The 20,354-nt window shown below is 35.2% G+C and overlaps 1 protein-coding gene across 4 annotated transcripts in view; it reads right to left on the bottom strand.

Annotated features, from left to right (window-relative positions):
- Nucleotides 1-20,354, bottom strand: part of VPS13B (vacuolar protein sorting 13 homolog B) — a 436,535-nt gene that overhangs the window by 199,775 nt on the left and 216,406 nt on the right. For all 4 annotated transcript variants that reach the window (XR_014226320.1, XM_082279593.1, XM_082279594.1 and 1 more), the window contains exons 22-23: nt 16,874-17,001; nt 8,265-8,499 (exon numbers count right to left, since the gene is read on the bottom strand). Coding sequence is in view for 3 of the 4 variants with exons in the window: in XM_082279593.1 (XP_082135719.1) it covers nt 8,265-8,499; nt 16,874-17,001 (363 nt within the window). In the remaining variant the exon portion in view is untranslated. The remainder of the gene's footprint in view (nt 1-8,264; nt 8,500-16,873; nt 17,002-20,354) is intronic.

Genomic DNA, 20,354 nt, shown 5'->3' with positions numbered 1-20,354 from the left:
GTATTTAGGAGGAAGCCTACCCAGAGACATTCCTGGCATCCTACCAAGAATCATTATGAAGAATAATCAGCAAGGGAATTGGCAATGCACAGCTGAACAACAAAATGCCTACAGCTTCCGTACAATCAGTTTTCTTTAGGCTGTCAATAGATGAAACATAAAAGTTTCCAAAGCAGGATCACAGAACTATTTAGGTAGTTCTTTAAAGGGCTAACAGGAACTCCTTTTGGTGAAGAGAAATTTTCCACAGCTCTACCAGCTAGAATTGAGGGAAACTGAGCACACAGATTAGAGAACTTGAAACAGAATTCCTGTGGTGAGTTGACCCTGGCTGAGTGTAGAAACCCACTACAGCTGCTGTTATCACTCCCCTTACTCGCTGGACTAGAAGAGAAAATATAACAAAAGCCTGGAAGACAGGGAGAAATAATTCACCTGTTATTGTTCATGGGCAGAACAGACTCAACTTGGGAAAGTCCATCTAGAGCCGGTTGGAACTGGCTCTGTTGGACATGAGAAAAGATTCTGGAATGTTCTCACAGACGTCAGACCTGCAGTCCACCCCACTACCAAAACCTTGCCATGTAAACCAAATACAATCTCACATATGATAACCAGGTCCCAGAGAAAAAAAATTAGGCTCTGGGAGAAACACTGAACCAAAACCCAAAGAATACTCAAAAGTGAGGAAAATAAGGCAATGAAAGATATATGGATAATTCTAATTTTACCTGAAACAGATACAGGCTTTTGCTCTTCAGAGGTCTAAGAACATAATAATATTTCAGGGAGTCTTTGGGGTTTCTTTTGTTTAGTTTTGTTTTCTTTAAAGAAAGTCTTCATCCCATTTATCAGATTTTCTACTGAGGAAGTTGTGCCTTTTTGTCACAACTTGAACAACAGAGAGTGTGTGCCCAGCATGGGAATTTTCAGTCTACCAAGAGAAACTGCCTGTCCCAATATGAAGTAATGTAAAAGCAGCTGGATGCAGTGTCAGATTCAAACACAGCAGGCTGGTGAGCATCCACAAACCTCAGCCATGCCTGAAACAGTCTTCATCTTTGTATGGAGAACATTCATCTGGAGAAAGTGAAGGAGAAAAGTTCTCCTTCCTACAGGAAAATTCAGAAAGTTATTTGGTATGAGTTTCATTTTTCAAAATGTTGGCCTAAGTCTTGGATAAGAAGAGTCCAAATTAATCTAATACCCCAGAAGCATGGGAGCAAGTCTTGAGAATCAGAGGAGAAAATGGTAGACAAAGGTACACTGGGATAGGCCCCTTGGGTCTCATGGGCCAACAAAAAATTCAAACCAGTGTTTTTAAAGAATATATGAAGAGTGTGTTTGCTGCCTGGTGTGGCCTACAGTCAGTACTGTCCTGCTGAGAAATCATAACCTAAGAAATAGCACCAACTGGTAACTGTGATTATTTAAAGAAATTAGAAGGGATTTGAAATGAAAAGAAAGCTTCATTCCAAAATCTTTTCACCATATTATTTTAGTAAGACTTCTATTTTTTCTTCCACAGGTGGAATTTATTGCTTCAGCAATAAATTTATATAGTCAGAAGTATGTATCAGAAAATCCTATGTGTCTCATCCTAAGAACAAACTGAAAACTTCAGTAGTTTATTTTAAAGCTATTACATACTGAAGAATTCAGTTCAAAGTAACTTGAAAATATTTTCAAAAGGTTTACAGATTAAAAGTTTTGAAGCAGTTAATTTGTGCTTTTTTCCAAGTTCAGACAGCCAAGAAAAGACAAAAAAATAATTGTAATAGATGGGAAAAAATTAAATGCAAAGCCAACTCCAATGACAAGTTTCTAATTATTATATATGAACTTCGTTTTTCTCTGTGACCACCACAGTAAATTAATATAGTTTCTATTTCATGGATTAGAAAGACGGAATATCTAAGGAAAAAAAATGAATGGTAGCGCTCCTAGACTGCACACATGATATACCTTAAAAAAAAAACACTGATAAAATTTTATCAATGTACAGAAACCACAGTATGTTGAAAAAAACACTCTAGTAAAGATACAGTGAATTTAAAACTATAAAATTCCCCCTGATGTCATCAATTACCTCTTATTCAGCTCCGTATACACTATGTGCCTGTCCTAACACTACTGGAACTGTGCACCTGATAAACCCTTGTTTTGTTGTACCTATGTCTTATCTGTTTTTCAAAAAAAAATGTACCTTCATTCATTTGCAAATTTGTTTTATGAAACTATTAAAAAAATTACTTCAAAGCATCTAAACATCAAAAGCAACATTGCTTATAGGATTTTCCCATAATTTAAAGGATGATTTCTTGGTAGGAAGGAAAACCAGTGCCGCATTTAGCAGAATTTTCTCTACATCTAACCTTCCCATCTACGTATACTATTATTTTGTCACCTAACTGATGAAATTCTGAAATATTTTAAGAAAATTGGAAAAACTGGAATTGCCTTCAGTGACACTACAGTGCACCCAACAACTATTATGTAAATACTATAAAATATACACATGAAAGACCCCTACTACCGTGAAGATTCTGGTTAATTCCTGCCCTACTACTATCATAAATTTTTATTTTTAATTTCTTAGAGCATCATCACTGATATGTATTTGAAAATTTATTTATTTCCACTGCTTTGATAACCTCTTAAATTTATAAATACCACTTTCAGGTATTTGGCAGTTGACTGAGCCAACTATCGGACAATTTTAAATGAACTGCCATGTACCATTTATCTGCTACTTGCAGTAGTTTGGAAAGACTACTTTCCTACAGAATTTTTGAATTATTTTTCCAATATATAAATAAATAATTTGTTGTGTGCTAGAGCTTTCTCTGGTACTTATTGACGCCCTTTGTTTCTTTGCTAGAGTTAATTACTCATGTTCATAACGAGACTTTCCATATGCATGACATGCAATATTGATAAATGTACTTAACTACTAATAATTGTTACACTTGCTCTCATTTTTACGTACTACTTATCTTTATTTTAAAAACCAGATTGGAAATGCGGTATTAGTACACAATGCTGTGTATATGATGCTGACAGTTCTACAAAAGAGGAATATTGCTTGTTTAAAATTAGTAATGGTAGGAGAGAGATCATGAAAGCTTTATCATGCATGTGCTCTGGGATCTATTCCCAGGCTTAATAGTAGTATCCCTTGCAATCCTTAAAAAGCAACCTGACTACTCTGTCTTCATTTCCCTTTCTCTACCCACACTGCAGGCTCTTTACATGCATTTCTAAAGCCCTCATTCTCATATGACATGCAATGTTTAAAAAAAAGATACTGCAATCACTACGTTAGGTCACTTCTACATCCTCCCAATCATGCAACAGGGAAGTAGTTCTATGTCTGCATAATCCCAGCTTCTCAAATGTGAGAACTAATTTTACAAGGCATTATCATAATGTAAATTAAATATAGTAATTACTATTACAGATGGTGACATTGAATATAAACTCAAATAAATCAAAAGAAGGTAGATTTAGATTAGATATAAAAAGGAAATTATTCACTACAAGAGTAGCAAGACACTGGAACAGGTTGCATAGAGAAGTTGTGGATGCCCCATCCCTGAAAGTGCTCACAGCCAGGATGGATTGGGCTCTGATCAACCTGGTCTAGTGAAGAGTCCCTGCCCTTGGCAGGGGGGTTGGAAATAGATAATCTTTAAGGTCACACACAAACCCTTCTGAGAAACAGCCCACTATTCTAATGCCAAATATTTATCTTAAATATAATAACTGAAAAAATTTCTGTAAATTTACAGGTAAACATTTTTTTAAATCTAATGCAAGCTGATAACTTCTAAGAATGCCAACATACTGCTGTTCTACTTAAAACATTTAGCTTCTGTTTTCAGGTTGAAATCTATGTAGCCCTAATTTCCTATTTCCCTGTAAGTCACTTGACAATATATTGAGTTTAAACATATATTACAAAATTCTGTGAAGATATATAATCTGTCTTATTTCACAAACAAAAGCCATCTTTCAAATTTAAATATTTGGAATACAGTGATTCACAAGACTGTCAGTATATGGCTATCCACCTGAAAATATGAGTATGATTACCAGCAGTACCAGCAATTTTAAGATATGTTGAACACTGCTTTCTAAAAGTATTTTACTGTGTCTTACCTAAAGGTCTGTATCTTACTGTATCCGACATAAGCAAACATTTTTACAAAGATAAATTAATAAAATTTACTACTATGAACCCAAAGAGGAATATTATTATATTAATAATTAATTAATATTATTTAAAAAACATTAACTAATATAATTCAAAATGTAAACTTCTAAACACAGGAGAATTTCATCAATACTAAAAATTTTCATTATTACTCTAAAACAGTGCTTTACCTGAAGCAAAAGTTCCCTTCATGTCTTCAACTTGTTCTCCTGTTATAAGAGTTTAGACTTTTGGAAGACCACTTGGCAGTCCAGAAGTTCTGACCACAACAACATATGTTGTCCAACTATATTTACCACATTTTATCCTATTGCTGTAGGTTGCAACTTGGAGATTATACAGAGGAATTGTCAATCATTTGAAGTTAGATGTGCACGGAAAGTCACAGCTCACTCTAAGCACATCTCTAAACATTTCAGTTTTGCTCAAACTGAGTTTCTTCTCAGTAACTATTTTACATAAAGGGCAGTTACAAATAGGACAGAGGTCCTCCTCTTTACAAGGTGTCAAAACAGAGAAGACAAGGGGCAACAGGTACAAGTTGCACTGGGAGAGATTTAATATTGATATAAGGAAGTTTTTACAGTAAGAACAATCATTAACCAGAACAGCCTCCTTAGAGTGCAGGCTTTCAAGAAGCAAATGAGCAGGGTGTTGGATAATGCCATCTTGGGTCCCTTTGCCATTCAGGTTTGGACCAGATGATCATTCAAGGTCATTTCCAACCTGGCCTTCCAGGCTCTATGATTCTGTGATTCTACTTTAACATCTTCAGTAAATACTACTACCTCATGGATCTCTATCTGATAATTTTATTTATTTATTATTAAAATAATACTCAATGTAATTCAATACCTTACTTAATTGTATTTGTTATTCAACGGAAGTTCAAAGGAATATTTCATTCTTTACATAGATAAATCCATTTATGGATTACTTAGTTATTTAGGATGACTGAGCTACATTACGTTTCTGAATGGAAGTACTGTAAAAGTACTTTAAATGTTTTTTAAAGTATTCCTACAAACTAAAATTACCTCAGAGATGCAGCAAAACACTGAAAACAAATGGAAAAATGGGATTGTGGGATAGTGTATAAGCTATTTTTACATTATGTTGACATCTTGAGGTCAGTAAGTATCTGAGTAGGATGAAACATTCCCAAATGACAGTAGGAATATGGTCGTCCCTTTTTCTCCTCTTTTAGTCTTTCATGTAATAAGAAAAATACATCAGTGAGCACACAGCTTCCTTAAAAGTAACAACACACCCTTATGAAAAAGCCTTTTACTTATATCCTCTTTAAGAAGAAGGAATGATCCAAACAATGGTTACCAGGAAAAGCAGTGTTGACTAAATATAATTTCTGAGAGATGGTAGCATGTCTGAAGAATGACAGAGTGTCCCTGAAGTCTTGTTCAAAGACAGAAGGCAAATTAAGAGATTTTCACAATACAAGTCCATAAAAATTATTTACCTCTATAGGGGAAGAAACAAAGAAGGTGACATTAAAGCTTTGAAAAAACTTTGAAATAATCTCTTTAAGAGAGAGTCTTGGCATGGGAGAAGGCAATGGCTCCTTTAGAAAATCAAAAATATCAAGATTGTGAGAACTTCTGTTTGGCATTACTCCCAGAGCAGAAAGCCACACACAAATAAATTCCTTACCATAGGCTTTATCCCAACCAGGGGGATTCTTTTCTCTCACTAGGATCTTTCCCTCAAATCTGGGTCTGACAAAATTCAAATGACTTTTTACTTTCTTAAATGGTTTAAATTACATCATCGGTTTAAATTACATCATCAGTTTAAAACAAACAAAAGACTTTGGTTAAATTTATCTTCTCTCTGTCACTATGATTAGCAAATTAGATAATTCCTACTGAAAGTTATTAGGAAAAACACATATACCTTTCTATCTTTCTTTTAAACTTTTTTTCTTTTCATTTGGCAGCACCTCTAATATGACTTTCAATACTAAAAACTACAGTTTTATCTCCGTTGCCATGACTTAAGGTAAAATACCGAAAGAAGAGGAGTCCAATGTAAGTGGCAGACCAAAGGGAGAAGAAACACAATGTTATAAATCCAAACAAATTTCAGATGCAGTAGCAGGACTAGCTCTTGAATGTGATTTTACTTAATTTTTCATGCCCTTTAAATTGTTTATTTTTCAGCAGTAAGTACACAGAAAACAGAGTAATTTTCTCAGAAAATGCTGTCACAAAAGCAATGGAACAATTGCTGCATCTCCCTCTCTTCGTCTTAGAATGAATACACGAAACAGCAAGAATTCTTTCTAAAGAATACATTTTGAGACTAGAACAATGAACTAACATTGGTAACTAACTGTACACCAATGCCCTGGTTTTGTCTGGGATAGACCTAACTTTCTTTATAGTAGTTGGTATGGTACTGTTCTGGATTTGTGCTGAAAGTGGATAGTATGGGTATGTTCTAGTTATTGCTGGACAGTGCTTAAGGTGTTTCCTGCTTCTCACACTGCTCCACCAGCAAGGAAAGTGAGGGTGCTCGAGGAGTTGGGAAGGGACACAGCCCGGACAGCTGACCCCAAATAACCAAAGAAACCAACCAAACAGAAAGGCTGGAACACCTGCCTACTGACGGGAAGTAGCAAATTAATTTGTTGTTTTGCTTTTGCTCGCACCTGCAGCTTTTACTTGACCTATTAAGCTGTCTTTATCTCAAACCCTAAGCATTCTCACTTTTGACCTTCTGATTCTCTCCTTCAGGCCACCAGAGAGGAGGAGTGAGGGGCTGTGTGCAGCCAGAGCTGCTGGCTGGAGGTATACCACAAATACTGGCATTTCCATGAAACCTGTAACTTGGGTTGTGAGCCTAGCTCTCATCAAAGTCCTTAAAATAAACCTGGAACCCAAGGCTCAAGATGGTTCAGAATATTTGCCTCACCTATTTCCAGTACACAAGTTTTCATATAAATATATATAGAACAAGATTTTTACATCAGTATTTCTTCAGAACACTGCTGCAAGTCCATTTACCATTTATTCTGATCATTTCTAAGGGCTCCATTAAAAAAACAAAACACAGTAAAAAATACTGAACATAAGCAACTTGTTTTCACTTGCTAGGTCCTTATCAGCTTATCTCCTCCTTTCATTTCTCAATCAGTTGCAGAATGTTAAAAGCTGAATCTTCCCTCAAGCTGGTCTACAACTCAAACCCCTATCAAATATTAGCTTTTCAAATAAGAACTACTGTACTTTTCCTCAACCTTTACAATTTTTTTCTTCAAATCTCTACAAAATCCTTGCTACAATTCCTAAGTCACAACACAGAACACAACTGTTGCCTATCAGGATGACCATTAAAGTCTCATTCTTTTCTTCTGACAGTTTGCTATACTTATGAATTTCTTTTCTCATTTTATATTGAATCATAGAATATCTCAAGCTGGGAGGGACCCATAAGGATCACTGAGTGCAACTCCCTGCTCCTTGCTGGACTGCCTAAGATTAAATCATATGACTAAAAGCATTGTATGGATGCATCCAGAACTCTGACAGGCTTAGTGCCATGATTACTTTCCTGTGAAGCTTGTTCCAGTGACCAACCACCCTCTCAGTGAAGAATGTTTAACTAATGTCCAGTCTGAATGTTACACACAAGACTTTGGTGGGATGAGCAGTTTTTCCTAACCTGTCTCCATTTGGTCTTAGAATTCATGATTTATGAATCACAACTTCCTGTTGTGTCAAAATCCTCATCATCATATACACCACAACTTGAATAACAAAACCACTGAAGGTAAAAATTGAACTTTTGAATTATTGTAGTTTCAAATATACAAAACATATCACAGAAGTAGCTCTTTGATGATGAGTTCCATGTTGATTTCCATGGATCCGACCTTGTAAGTAAGATCGCTAGACATCAATAATACATAACAACATTCTGCTAAAAAAGCAGTACAAAATCAGACATTTTCAAAATAAAATGAAGATAATTTCTATAACATTTAGAAATGGAAACGAAAGAGTAAGGTTTTTTGAGCTTATCACGTTACCTTCTTCCAGGATGGGTCTCAGCACAACAAATGGGATTTCTTGCAATGGTTCCATGTGTTTGTGTCCAGCACTCATAATCTTTATCTGGGGCAAGCAGATGACAAGTGTGCCAGGCATACTGGCCTGCCCATGGTACCAGTTTCGCACAGTGCCAGGAATGTCACCTGACACAATAGTACTTGGAGAAGGCAGGCTGTCATTCGGAAGGAATACACAACAAGACTGCACTTCAAGCTGAAACGACAAAGCCAAGAAAGATTCTCAGAAATAGATTATTTTCCCCCTCACTGTGGAGTATTCACCTTGGTACAAAATCTGAAGTTATTAATGCATAACAGTTGACTGAAAATAGTCTAAACTTTTAGTTGAATTAAGAGAAAAGATGAAGCAAAATGCTGGAAAATAATATTTTCTCTTAAATTATGATTATAGGAGGGGAGAAAGAAGAAGGATGTTTTTGCTGTGTTAATTCATCAGAAAGGTGTTGCCATGTAAAGTGAACACACATATATCAACATTTCAACAGATTTTTACAAAGTGCAATTGAGTCAGAAAATGTACTGAATGAGAAAGCCCTCCACTTTTTGCTGTTCATTAGCTTTTGTTAGCAACAGCTAAGTCTCTAGGACTAGTCAAAATTTTATATGCTGTTACTTTCTATAAAGAACTGTTTCAGGGAAAATTCTGCCTTTACTTACTAGTCAACAGTATTGAGCAAGTACAAAAAAGTTAATCATTAGAAAAAACAGGAAAAACACAAATGAGAGAAAAACTGACTGAGTTTTAAACAGAGAGGTGTACATATAAACAAAGAGATAGTAATAAAGTTGACAAAGTTTATACAGCTTTTATCCACTTTTCAATGCAAATAAGAAGCAGCACATATGGTTTCATACAAAATAATATTTTTTTTTCTTTATTTTCAATGTTGTTACCCTGAAACATGTCTGACCATTTTGACATCTTCTTAGGGGCTTCTAGAGAGGCTGAGCAAGTCCAAACCAAGAACTCATCACATCTTGTTAACTCAGAGGTGATGTAAGCTACGGACTGTTAGTCTTCCTTGGCTCTTACATGTACCATTCTGGCACCTGGATATTGAAAGGCTCCAACAGCCTGCACACTTGAATGCTTTGTTAAGCAAATACAAGCTGTGATTCAGTTCATTTCTTCACATTGCTTGGAAAAGCCTAGCATACAAATTGTTGGTCAAGATATTATTTGTAGCTGTGATAAAAACATTTGTTTGCTGCAAACTTACATAACACTCTTTCGATTTGACATCGTTTAAGACAGCTTAAAAGCAATAACCAAGATTTGTACTTCATACTCTTCCCTGAAGGCTATTAGGCCTTCAAGACCACAGTAGTGATTTGTAGTAGAGCTAGAATTCCATGGCACTGTAAGTACTTTGCCAGCCTAGTGAGTACACAGATATTCATCTTTCTTTCAGCATTTTTGTGCCCTTTTGCTTAGACAAACTGACAAGAATTCACTACAGAAAAATATAAGTAGAATTTTGCAAAAATAAATACATTGGTTCATGAAGTCTGTGTTTGTTTCTGGATTTAGAACTGTTTGAGTTGTAAAATGAAGCTAATTACATCTTTGATAAGTAGTTTATTGATCCAAGGTTGCAGAGTGTACTTTATTTATACTGGATGAAAAGCTAGGGTGTATTGTTACAGATGTAATAGATTTGGATTTTTTTTTAATGGAAAATTAGTCTTTGTGTCAATTTGCAAAGATTTTTACAGTGTCACATTAGATCGTTTTCTGGTCTATTAGTTATAGGTTGCAGGTCAAGCCATTGTGAAATAATGATAAATAGATGACAAAAGAACTTATGATCAGTATAACTATTGTTTTATCCCTGCATTTGCTGAGTAAACAGTTTATAAAAAATCACCCATTCTTCATACACACACACACACATATATATACATATCTATGATGATTAACATCAAATGCTGCCTGGATTTACGAACCATGTGGTAATAATAATCCAAAAATTCCACCAACTTAAAGAGATACTATACTTAGCATTACCAGCAGCAGGGTCTAGAGGACATGTTTTACAAAGCACTCTCAAGAAGGGATCTCAATACTCAATGGAGTTTTTGCACTTTGTTTACAGTTCACTACAGCTTTGTACTAAAGAAAAGTTCTTTGGATCCCATTTGGTTTATTTTACTTTACTGTACCAAGAATACTGAAGTAGAATCACAACAGTTTCACCCCTTTAAATTCCTGATGGAAATTCTTTTTTTACACAAGGAACTCTTTGTTATTCATTTTCAAGCAACTGAATGGGACTTGGATCATGAATTTTGGTGGGCTTTAAATGATAGCATCAGGCCTCCATATGTATGATGGATACACTTGGCCTCCTTAACCGGACCAGCAGTAGCTCCGTACAAGCTCCAAATGAGGTAACGGCCTGAGCTGTAGCCAGGTCAAGAACTCCTCCAGGAAACCCTCAAAGAGCAGAGTCACCCAACAAGCATCACACCTGATCATGTGTTTTAACACCTGAATGTGTTTTTTCCAAGACTCAGTTATCAAGGAACAAAGAAAGCTGTGGGTACAAGGAGTCTCTTGCACACCCTTCCCACTGCATGCAATTTGACTACAAGCCAATGACAGCCTAAGTGATCTGCCTTTGAGCTCTCCCTGCCAGGCAGGATGGCTGCAGGGAGACACCTTTCAAGGTTGTTCCAAGTGGCAGAGAGGCCTTTCTACTAGCAACAGATCTCTGGGTGAGTTCAATTCAAGCTTTCTCTAAATTGCAACTAGACTGCACACCAGTGACTCTCCCCTTGAGCTGGGATGCCTTCCAGTGTTTGGGATTCCTTATCTGAGACTGAGTGTTCCTTCCGTAACCCAAGGCAGAGAGATCCCTTATTTGCAGTAGAACATCAGAAAGCTGCTGATAGCATGCTAAAATAAAACAAATGAAATCCATGTTAGGTAATTCCTTTAGATAGACTGTTGTCAAAGTTGAGACTAAGATTGGACCTAAGCTCCATCAGCAGTTTAGAAAGCAAGGGGGTCTACTCTGAACCTCATGACTCAATGGAAGGACTTCCTTACTCTCTGTATTTCTTCTGTTAGATATAAACTGTTGTCCAGATCAGATCCAGCTGCACCTAAGCATCAGGGGTGTGGCAAGCAAGGAAGTCCGGTCTGAATTGCATGACTCAAAGTTTGGGTTACCTTATCCTTTTCCATCTTCGGCCTCCATGTAAATAATGCCAAATTTATTCTAATTCCATTTTCGCTTGTATGTTTCAACCATGTAGTAAATGATAGAGCAAACCTTGCTATTGAACTTTACCAAGTTACACCTTTATGACTTTATGTTAAAATCACCTTTGCTAATGCCTTTGATGATGATTCTTTAAGTTCTAAATCACTCATTCATGACAAATTGGTGCAGTCAGCAGGATCCTAAATCTGGATTCACTAAAAATTGACGATATGTAATATTACAGAGTTTCTTACAGATATGGTTTGTTTATCTGTGTTTCATTTAAAGTTTTATATGAATAACAAATTTTGCAAAACATTACTGCAGGATTTCAAAGCCCAACACAATGAATATATGGCAAAAGTCCCCATTTTAGAGCAAATCATGCAATTATTATAATCACAAAAGAAATTACCAAGTCGAATACACAAGGGCCCAATAAGTGCAAAACTGAGTTGCACCTGTTGAACATCTCAGAGGCAGCTTCACAACTACCAACTTCAATGGAATTTATGTACATTTAATTCACAGAATCCAGAAATTTGCCTATTCACAAGTTCCAGTGAAGGAATGGAAGAGTGCACCTAAAATGATGGAATTATATGCTGTACAAAAGTGAGAATGTGCAGTACAGATTGCTTCACCAATCGGAAAGTGTTTCAAAATATGTGTAATCCAAATTCTTAAAATTAAACTACATCAATAGTATATATTAAAGCTATCATATAAATCTTTTTACACTTTTTAAATAACCGTTAAACTGTGTGCCTAAAATTGTGAATTTAATGTAAGATGTGACTGATTTATGTAACTGAATATAAATCTGCAGCAGTAAATCCTGCATTAATGTAAGGATCTGACAATCCAAGGGAAAGAAAATGAAGTAATCTGCCAGTAAGAAGTCCTCAAGCTGAGGGTCAGATCCTGTTCATGGAAACCATCTGGTTGGGACCCTCCAAGCCACACCAAACACAAATGATCTTTTAAAAAAATATCCTATTCATTAATGCTTCGCAGCTGCACTGAGTGTTACTTCATTTTTCCATGGCAACATCCTTTCTGTTTCAAGGATCTGATTTCAGTTTTGGTAGCAACATGTTCGTTTGCCAATACTGAACACATTCATGTGTTAAAGAGAACGAATTATTACATTCTTGAAACAGGATCACCCCCTATTTTCATTTCTATTATGTCAAGGCCTATACATGCTAAATAATGTACACTAATGATAAACCAATGAAGCAAGCACTATTTTCCCTTCTACTTGTAAAACATTATGTAAAGCATAACCCTACACTCTACACTTTTACAAACATATAAGCCTAAAAATGTCCAATGACTCTTGTATAAAAAGGAAAAGATTAAGTTACTGGAGTATTTTTAATTCTTATTTTATGAAAAGGAATGTTGTTCATTAGAGAGGAGAGTTAAATAAATACTGCTGAAAAATTAAGTCTTCCTAACTGAGGAGGGTAGGTTGGAGGGAAGAAAACAAAACAAGTGACTCCCCACAAATGCAATGAAGAGGGACAGGTTGTTCAAGTCTTTACAGCCTTTCATGATAGTGTTACCATAGGACATTCCCTTTCATAACCCACATTTTACGGCTACATATATCAATTAGAGGCACTGAAGATTTGCCACACGGTGACACTTGCATATGGGTATCTCTCCTGGGAAGTTGCCTCTCTCTGCATTAGTCAGCAACCCTCATAGCACTCAGCAGAAAGGTAACATGTTTTTCTGGGTACAGAGTATCATCTTGCACTGACTCCCCAAACTGCAAAGAACCACTGCTTACACACCTCATGTGCAGGTTCTGGTGCACCCAGTATTATAAGACCATAGCTCAGCCGCCAACATCCAAATTTGTTCTGCATTTAGACCATCTGCAGTTGAGGCAGACATGCAGTGTTTTTTACAATTTTAAAGGGAGAACAGACATACATGTCTTGAAGGTAGACAAAGAAAAAACGTTATAAATGGAAAGCAGAACACAAAAGAACTAAGAGAGCAGGCTACCTGTACATAAAAATGACCATAATAAGGATCAGATACATTTTCTTTGACCACTTAAAACACAGTGTCATTGTGCTTCATAGTATTCCTGTTCTTTTCTAAGAAAGCTTTTAAACATTTTTAAAAGGCTTTATTTAGTTACAGAAAACTCAAAATTATTGCTGGTTTGTGGTAAGTAACCAACTTAAGAAATAATCCTACGTCATAATTGACAAATAACTGCTGAGAGCTGAAACTGCTAAATTACAAGTCACATAATCTCTTCCTGACCCCTGGATAACAACATCGTTCAAAGAACAGGAAGTCTTATCAATTCTGTCCTTCCCTTTCTCGCCTTTCAGTGTTTCACTTCATCAGAAATTTTTACAAGTTATATGTGTTACAGAAAATAAAATTTTCAATAGTTTCAGGTAAAGGATTTCTTTTTTTCAAATAAATTCAGGGATATTTAAAGGCATGTGACATACCTAAGTTTTATATGTAACAATTACATTCTTATGTGGTTGGCACTCGTTGCAACATTACTCATTAATTAATTTACTTTTAATACAGATCCTTCATTGTTCTCAATGGAATTCAGCATTAACAGCCAATTAAAAAGAACTGTGTTTATACTGCTTCACAACTTTAGCAACTATTAGTATGAAGAACATGTGACAAATGAGTATTACCCTCCTACACAGTGTAACTGCCAAAAAGACTTCAAGGCTGCATATAAAATTCTACAACAACTAAATAATAAACCAACATTTTATAATTAAATATGAAAGTCTTTTCCCTTAAATACTAATAGGTTACCACAACTCCAGTGCAAAAAATCTTCATGCAATATTCTATCAGAAGCAAGCCAGGGCTAGGCCTGAGCAAGTACCAACTTTGGATCCAAAATAAACTTTCCAGTTACTTTGGTTCCAAACACATTTACTTTCTCTAACTTCCACTAAAAGAATAATCCGTTGATGATTTTAAGTTATGAAGTTCAGTTTTATCTGATGACAACTACAGACTTTTCTGTCCTACAATCTTGTTACTAAAAGATCCAGGAACATGAAAATTAGCTTTAGAAAAAAAGCCACAGAGTCTAAGTGCTCCAGCATTTAACCAGACAAATTATTCTAGAAATTTCCCTTTTTCATGCCAAATAATAATACAGAAAATCTGTATGAATTTAACATTCAAATATAGTTATATAATTGTAATAAAATGCACATTATGTATAATAAAATAAATATAACACACTTGAATTTCAAAACAGAGTCATGATACTCATTTTCTTACCCTCTATACATTGCTTTGCACAGATTTCTCATTTTGGATGGTATTGAAAGAAACAAGATATATATATATGGCATTTGTGTCTTGAAAAACATATTTAAATAAATTAGACATAGGGACTACTAGTAGTAATAAAAAGAACAGGAAACATATCTATAAATCCTTCATATTTCACAAGGAAGGACTATTGCACATTTATGTAGAAGAACATACTTGAACTTTCCTGTAGTGCTTCCTTGGAGTCTTGAAATGTTTTGCTGATAACATGTAATAGACTTCAAGGAAGATACTGGCAAACACTTTACAAAGTACAATTAAAGCATAAGGATGAAACAAAGTGTGTAAGCTATTGTATGAATTTATAGGGGTGTTTAATTTCAACACAGAGAAAAACTAAAATTATCATTTCATGGTCATAATCATGAAAATAGAAACCATGAGTACTCCACCAAAAAAACCCTGTAAAAAGTAAATAAATCTAGAACTTCAAGCACCAGAAAAAGTACCCATACCTCTGCCAGTGTGAGCTCTGTTCTGTATGTTAGGTCAGAGAAGCAATATATTTACAAATTACTCTTTGAGAAAACCCATGCCTATCACTGCCACCAATCTTCATCTCCACAGAAAGAAACACTACCTTTTTTTCCTATCTAGTAACACACAAACTTCATGGTTGGCATTTTAACCATTCTTCAAAACATTTGTTGCTCACAAAAAAGAGTATCATGAAAAACATATGAGCCAAGTATCATAGTCCTGATTCAGTTTTCCCCCTTTGTTATATTAATATTTTTACTATGACTCAAACTGTAAGCCTCATTTATATAGGGAGTCTCACTGTGCTAAGTGCCACCCAGACACATAACAGAAACACACCGCTTCCTTCAAATAGATTACAAATTCTCTCTCTTATCTAGACATTTTAATCTACAGTGGTGAGAATATTAAGAAAGAAAGGAAAACAAGCAAAATACTCATGAAACAATGATGAAAGAGAAGGCTGAAAACTAAATAGATTTAATGCAAAGCATCTCCTCAACTTCACTGTGTTCTGCAATCAGGTGACAAGTCTAAAGTTCTTGCTCAGGCAAAACTTTCAAACTTTCTAAAACTGTGAATTTTAAGTACTTTCTACATAAAAGAGGGGTGACAGACATATTCTGGGATAAGCCTGTATATTATTAAATATATTTCTTGATAGCAAGAAGGAACAGGCATTCAACAATTACTTTCTGTAATAAAGACAAAAAACTTGCCAAAAGCTGAAATAAAGACAATTTTTTGGCATTTTGTGATTTAATTTAAAAAAAAAAAATTGCTACTATATCCTGGTGTACCATAAAATACTGATCTCATAGAATGTATGGTTTAAGAGGCACAGGTTATAATAATTCTAAATTAGGATAATTTCTCAATAAGCACTTGGTAAGTACTGGGAACAACACAGTCCTGACTTTAGCACTTCTAAGCTATCTAGTATTTGTTCTTGCAATTTTAACATTGGACTCCTAACGTGGCATCTATACTGCTGCATGAAAACTCTGCTTTCACTAATCAGCAGCTACAATCTAGAGCAGTATAAACCAAAATGCTTTCATCTGAGCAGCCATCTACTTGTCCTTCATGAAAAAGTAGGCAAGTAAACTGCTGAGCCTTCACAGTCTAACAACAGTAATTGTATCACACACCTGAGGAAAGTATTTATCATATGCACTTTCCTCAGATAGTTTTAGAAAAGAAAGCATTCTGCAAAACTGACTGCTGGTTTTTAAATACAGGAAAGTGTGACAAGCAATTTTTATTCATATAATTTTTGAAGGATCTTTCCCTTTAAGTACAAAACACTATTTCAAAACCTAATATTTAAAACCAAAGTATTCTTTGCTTAATTTACCCAAAATCTTACTTTATTTTTCATTCTCTCAGACTTTGAAACTACTGAAATAAGACAATAAAACTTAGGAGCTCCTTTAAAATCCCTCTAATAAAAAGCACTAGGATGCATTAAAAGTATCATAAAGTTTGGAAACACATAGGGGTTTTTTCACTTCCTTTTCATCTTACCTGAAGTGTAAGGCACTTAACTGCATTCCACACTATTCCAATAAATTCCTTCATTCTTTCCTCAGGACTTCTGCAGCTTTCAGATGAGTTCAGCATGGTTTTCATAGGGAGTGACAAAGGACGAGATTCTAATGCAAACAAAAAAACTCAGTTACAAAAAGAACATCTAAGTAAATAATATACTTACTGATAGCAAAGAAAAACAGTTACTTCACATTCTAAAAGAGTCTTTCTCTCACTGTGTATATCTCACTATGCACATAATAATAATGTGTCTGTATTAGTTTTAAACTTGTCACTACAACTGTACCGGTTAAGCCTTGTGAGAAATACAAAGCAATAAAATTAAATGCTCCAACTTTTTAAACATGAACTGCTAAGAAAATAATATGAAGAATGTTTGACTTAAACAAATTAAGACAGTTTTCAAAGTGTGATAACCTATTTCATGATGCAATCGAAATCCAAGGAGTTTTCGCACACATTGCTGCCAGTGTCATCTAAAGGTTTCACCTTTCTAAAATTGTAAGAAATTACAGACCACATTAAATAACAGTCTTTAATTTGTTTTCTTTGAAAAATTCCCTTAAAAAACTTGAGTATGCTTCCAAAAAAAGGCATAAAAATTAAACTATTTTCTTACTTTGTCAAATTTTAAGGTAATAAAGTACGAAATATTTCAGCAAAATTCAATGTTTTCTAATAAAAAGAGACATTTCCTTAAATCGTTAGTTATTTAATAACATGAACCTGAAAAGATTTTAGATAACACAAACATTAAATTAAATATAAGCACACTAGAACTTCAAAAGAGGACTGTGAGTGGTGTATAGTTCGTTCTGACATGTTTTACAGAATATCCTTCTCCTTGTGTTTTGGGATACCCACCGAATTATTGTCAGCTTATTTAACATTTCTAGTTTTGGCCTACATGTTGTCGAGCTGACAAAACTGCAGGAATAAATTATGAAGACTTCATGACTTAAATTTAAACTAAATTGAAATCAGTGTGTGACAATTTATGTCTACCAATTTTACAGCTAGGAGAAATCTGTGGCATGAAAATTACAGAAAAATTCTTAAGACAAAACTATGCTATCAATTGAACTAAGGTAAGCAAAAATGGATGCTCCTTGATACGCATCACCGGTTCTTCTGTAAGGCAATGGAACATGCGAAGATTTAAAACTGAAACATCTAAGAAGTGAATTTCTGCCAAGAGTATGCAATGTTAATGTCACTGGAAGAATTAATTTGTGCCATTTCCCCCCTCAAGGCTAGAATTCAGTAACATTATCAGAAAAAAATCCCTCAAAAAATAGTATTTTTAATCATCTTAAAGAGAAATGGTCACTTTATTAAACTGATGCAGAATCCAAAGACTCAGAAAGAGAGGTGGTCAAGAGAGTGAAAGAGGACTTTTACGGCTGCAGTATAATTATTCCTCTCAGAGATTCCTGGCTCCAATTATGGATATGTTAGAAGGATAAGGAATGAAAACTGGATCGTGAGAGTGTAAAAAGCATGACATTTCAGGACTGTTTGTTGTCAGCTGTTCTGGAAGAGACAAACATGTAAATTGTCCATCTGGAGAAGCAGCGTGCAATAGCTGTTTTATAACATCTCACACAGACAGTTTTATGCCATGCAGTATGTCTTCCATCCACATTATGAATGGATTAAGTTAAAACAAAGAGATTAATCAAGGAATAGCTGTTCTCCTTTAACTTATTACCCCACCTCAATTCACACCATATTCTGTGTAGTCAGGCCCTACACTATACATACACTACCAGGTAAAAATTAGGAACAGCTTGAACACCAAGAAATATTAAAATAAGAGTCATTGAAGCATAGAACTCTACAACACAAGGGTGGGTAAGGGTGAGAATGGCATATGAAGTCACTCTGAGACTCTGGGAATTTCACAGGTAGGATAATTCAGTTCAGGATGAGTAGATAAACACAATGTAAACCTACATATTCTCCAATCCATTCAGCAGGGATTCTCAACATCCTACATCACTTAACAAGCGCATCCCTCCTGAGTGGGATTTAAAAGCTAGGTTTTGTTCCAATCTCCCATATTTTATTTGCAGGAAAACAAACAATGCTAATTCTCTCTCAGTTAGTGGAATAGCCAGAAACAATAATCTGTGAATTAAAAATAAAACTAGCTCACTGAAGTACCTCCTGTTTTCCTTCATAAACATGTAATTCAAACTTGCAAAATTCCAGAAATGTCCATGATAAAAACCAGCTTCACTATGACCCCTCATGCTCAACCAAGAGATCAAAAAAAAAGAAAGTCTCAAAATCTAAGAGACAGATAAGGAATCATTCAACCATAAATCATAGAAAATAGAAAAGGAATAAAAAGTATATCAGAGTGGAAGGAAGAAACAAGCAACCAAGTAACTCCTGAAGAGAAAAAAAGAAAGTAGTACATTTTTTTTCCTGTACTGTAAATCCCAGAGTTTTGCCTGAAGGGATGCTGGGAAAGAAGTGTCTTAATTCCCTGTCAGGCAAGGACATCAGGAAATGACACTTGCTAAGACACTGTCAGGTGTGGCTACCATGAGTGTTTGGCTAGTCCTCTACAGTAGACGTGTAGACTGGATCAGCCTCATCTGTCTCAGTATGAAGGTACTTTCCTAAAATAATTATGCTACTTAGCTACTATTGAACTGAAAACCTCAAAACATTTCCTGGCAATGTAATCAGTCTTGTGTTGAACCCAGGTGCCAGTCAGCAACAGCTAGATAAAACATATGATTTGTATGAAACACTTCCAAATTGATGAGGGGAAAAAAACCACCAGAGCAGGGACTGCTTCAGGTTACACCAGTTGAATTTTTAAGAAAACCAGTGTACAGGAACATTTTAGTCCTTTATTGTTTAATTCATATTTATGCAAACATATATACCACATCAATCACACAGAAGCTTCCACGCTTACCAATTTCAGAACACATTGATAATGAACAGACTTTTTCAAAAAATAGTACTCATCGAAGGAGCAGTTTTCATAACTCATTTCACAATTTCTGGTTAAAGTACAAAGGGAGTTCCAAGGGGTAATCCTGCAAAATTAATTATTAAAGTAGTCACTTTGTAGGAGATTCCACCAAGCAAGACTTAGAGGTATAAATTCTAGTTAAAGGTGTCTTTCTTATACAGACATGTCTCCTTCTTTGTGTTTTTTAGCCTACTGGGAATGAGTTCTTTTAGAAGTCTGATCCAGAAAATACGTAAGTTTTGAAAATAAAAATAACTTTTGTGAAAATGACACTACTCTGTGCTATTAATATTCAGTGACTTAAGCAATAGAAAAGGGAAAAGAAAACTTCTGATGTGCAATATGGGACAAATGGACATTTCCTCAAATAATTCAATGCAGAAAAAAACACACATCAGAGACTTCCATTACTGGGTTGAGGACTCCTGATAATCTGTAGTCAGTGATGGTCTCATGCTTTCT

The sequence above is a fragment of the Coloeus monedula genome (genome assembly GCF_965178545.1).
Source record: "Coloeus monedula genome assembly, chromosome: 1".
In the NCBI taxonomy this organism is placed as follows: domain Eukaryota; kingdom Metazoa; phylum Chordata; class Aves; order Passeriformes; family Corvidae; genus Coloeus; species Coloeus monedula.
The sequence above is the reverse complement of the archived record's forward strand: the minus strand, read 5'-3'. Positions and strand labels throughout refer to the sequence as shown.